General features: G+C 39.7%; 1 protein-coding gene across 1 annotated transcript in view; it reads left to right on the top strand.

Annotated features, from left to right (window-relative positions):
• The window catches only part of LOC104077118 (semaphorin-5A {ECO:0000250|UniProtKB:Q13591}-like), a gene marked incomplete at its 3' end in the record, with an annotated part of 28,710 nt that overhangs the window by 5,652 nt on the left and 19,516 nt on the right, over positions 1-3,542 (top strand). Inside the window, exons 2-3 of the mRNA XM_009578236.1 lie at positions 2,099-2,179; positions 2,706-2,931. Of these exons, the coding sequence (XP_009576531.1) occupies positions 2,099-2,179; positions 2,706-2,931 (307 nt within the window). The remainder of the gene's footprint in view (positions 1-2,098; positions 2,180-2,705; positions 2,932-3,542) is intronic.

Below are 3,542 nucleotides of genomic sequence, written 5' to 3'. Positions count from 1 at the left end.
TCTTTCCAGCACAAATCCAAAACACAGCCCCGTACTAGCTACTGTGAAGAAAATTAACTCTATCCCAGCCAAAACCAGCACAGACATCTTCAGTAAAGCTTGACCATGACAGAGATTGTTGAGGTAGTAAATAATATGCTAGATAATTGCAGAAGCTAATAAGACATGTTTTAATATTGCCAAACACCAGCCTCTTGTGTGGGATAGGAAACTATAAGTAGTTGTGAAGCCGTGATTTAGAGAAGGACAGGTTATCAAAGATAATTGGGTCTACTTAAGCTCTTTGTGCAATGTTGTGGAAGGAGAAAGCACTAATGCAATAATGTATTAAAGTCACACTGTCAAGTGGAACAGGGTCATGATTGCCTCTGCATGCTGTATTGATAAGATTGCTTCTAGAGTGCCAAGTCAATTTTTGGTGTCCAGTCTTAAGGAAAATAAGGAAATAGGGCAAAAGGAAGACACAGGGATGCACAGGACCTGGAGATCAGGTTTATATCCTATGTAGCTTTAAGAAGTTCAGCTTAGTTTATCATTATGTGTGGGTTACTTGGGCATGGAAAATTTGTTTGTAGGTATGGGACAAGGAACGCTTTCAGTATCGTTGATAAAGGTGCAGCAAAATTCAGTGACTGGAAAATTAAATTAAGGGGAAAATGCAGCCTTGAATTAACTTGCAATTTGTTAGCTTTGAGGATTACTGAATAGTGGAACAGCTGATGCGGGGAGGTGATAGACTCATCAGTGCTAGACATCTTTAAAAAAAAAAGAGGGAAAGACAGAGTGCTCTTGCTAAAAGACGCACTGTAATCCAGCTGCGGGAGGGGACTGCACATCGGAGCTGAATAGCCAGTTGGGATAGCAAGCAGGGTGGTTCTGGCTGTTGCTGGGATCTGTTAATTTTATGATTTCCTTTTTACAGTTCATGTGCTGCAAGGAGAATAGTCGTACGTGTTCTGTCCTCAGTCTAAACTATACATGATTTAAACAGTTGCCTAGAGAGTCATGAAGAAATTACTTCCCCTGCTGTACACAGGACCAGATAGTTTGCTTGTTCGTTGCTGTCCTCTGATCCAGAAACCAGCCAAGGCTGAAACTCAGATCCCGGGAAGGTTGATCCAGTTCTCTGTGCTCTAAAGGGATCCTCTTTCATAGATGATCCCTGAGTATGACTCATGTGGTCACCGTTGTAGTGATCACCAGGTGTTAAGGTGGGAAGGGACTTTGCACAGCCTTGAGGAGTGAGCAGTAGTCCAGCTGAAGTCTTTGGGGTAAGAGCTCTTTCTTGCCTGAAGTACCACAAAACTATGAAACCAGGAAGTTTGTCACACCTCCACCTGGCCTCAGAATGTGAGAGCCTTCAACATAGAGCTGGGTTCTCCGGTGCCTTGCTGTGTTAGTGGGGCAGGGGTTTCTGGGGAATATTTTTTTTCCAACTCTTAATAGATGGAAAAATTAGAAAAGCTTTCAAAGAAGCTTCTTTTAGATCTGAAATAGCAACACAGCCTCTAAACCAAAATATAGGTTGAGAGCAATTGCTCTCAGCCTAATTGGATATGTGAATGAGTTAGACCATCTGAGGGAAGAGGTAGTGTGGACTGAGGAAAGTATGAGAGAAAAAGGCTATTATCACCATGGGAAGGAGAGGAACAGGTAATCTATTGGTTGTTGGAACATGGTGGTATCAGCTGGGGTAGGGGTTATAGAAGGAGGAGGTTATACTATGTGATAAAACCATTTTTTCTGTTGTGTCCATATTTTTTAGTATTTAGTGGAATCACAAACTTTAGTAGGCTCCTTTTCAGAAGGTACCCTCCGCTGGGTAACTCTCTAAGAGGTCAGAGGTAGAGAGATCATTTTAAAATTGTCCCACTGATGCCTATTTCTTCTTGTCTTTAATAATTTGTCAGTGTGAATTCATTCTGATATTTAATGGTTGTTTAATTTCATCCATATAGTTTACAAAGCACTTGCATCAGATGAAGCGTATTGTGCTCTGGGAAATGAATGGGCAGGAGCTACAGATCTTGATGATACTCATCAGAAGACATAGGTTGTGTGGCTTGAGAATATTGGCAATTCTGCATTTGTTTCTTAGGTGTGGTCTGTTCCTTTTGATGCATATCAGTCCACAGGGAATTTGCTTCTGAGGATAGGTTTAGCAATGCTGGAGCTATGGGTAACGTGCACCTCAGGGAGCCAGATTCTGTAACAGAAAACATTTTTTGTCCATTGTCCCCTTGTAATACGTAAGCAATGTACAATTATTCGTATGCCATTAGATTTTACCAAGGAATTATTTGCTGGTTTGTGTCTTGTACTTGCAGTTTATCAGATTTCGTCTTAATTAAAAGCTTTAACATATTTAGCTACACCTTATTTGGGGCTATTAATTTATAAAGGATGCACTTTATCATGGTACTTATAGTCTTCAGCTTACTGTTTTTATGGATGTAATAGATCTAATTTGTACTAGTATATTATTGCTTTTAGCAGTGTGATGCTGTGCTTGCCTTGAAGCAGAAAAAAACACTTTCAGTTTGAAATTGGAATTAAAAGTTTATGGATGATCACTGCTATTAGAAATGCTGGGAAAAATATCAGAGGCTGTTTTATTGGTTGGCTTTTTGTCTGTTTTGAGCGTTTGTGGTTTTTTTTTTAAGTCATATTTAATGATTATACTCATTATGACCATTTTCTTTCAGGAATATCAGCCTTGTAACACCAACGCCTGTCCGGAGTTAAAAAAGACAACTCCTTGGACGCCTTGGACCCCAGTCAATATTTCAGACAACGGTGGCCACTATGAACAACGTTTCCGATACACCTGCAAAGCGCGCTTGCCTGACCCAAATTTACTAGAGGTGGGAAGGCAAAGGATTGAAATGCGTTATTGTTCCAGCGATGGCACCAGTGGATGCTCGACAGATGGTAAGCAAAGCTAGAGTGGCTGCACGATGCCTCCTGCTAGCGAAGTGTCTGCAGTTCCATTTTCAGCACGGAGTGGAAGTTTTTTCGTGCTGGTGTTTTGCGTAACAGAACTGATAATGAGAAGGAGGACATAGTGATCACAATGGGGAATCTATCTTGTATTTCTTCTGGATGTAGCTTCATCATTCAGACTAATCAAATGTCTTTTACCACCGATTATGAGATCTGCTAGGTTATTTTAATATTCTTTACAATAATCTGCGAGCCATGACATAGCAGCCCAGTTCTTGGAGGATTCTGTCACCTCCTTATACTCTCGGGTTTTTACTGGGGGAGACTTTGTGCAACATTAATGTATTTGATAAATATTTAGCTAGAATATGTAGTATTGATGCTGAGAAGAACTTTTTGCTCAGTAATTCTAAAGTAACAACTGTAAGATTCATGCAGGTGTTTAAATAAGGAGTTTATGAACTGGATAACTTCTATTATAAAAGTTTATGTTATGCTATTGCTAGCAATTTAAAGTTCTGTTTATTTCTGAGATGGAAAACTGAACTCCTTCAAAATCTTTTCAACTTTAGATGACTTTAAATTGGAATTATTTTATT

The sequence above is a fragment of the Fulmarus glacialis genome, unplaced genomic scaffold (assembly GCF_000690835.1).
Source record: "Fulmarus glacialis isolate BGI_N327 unplaced genomic scaffold, ASM69083v1 scaffold6435, whole genome shotgun sequence".
Taxonomy (NCBI): Eukaryota; Metazoa; Chordata; class Aves; order Procellariiformes; family Procellariidae; genus Fulmarus; species Fulmarus glacialis.
The sequence above is the reverse complement of the archived record's forward strand: the minus strand, read 5'-3'. Positions and strand labels throughout refer to the sequence as shown.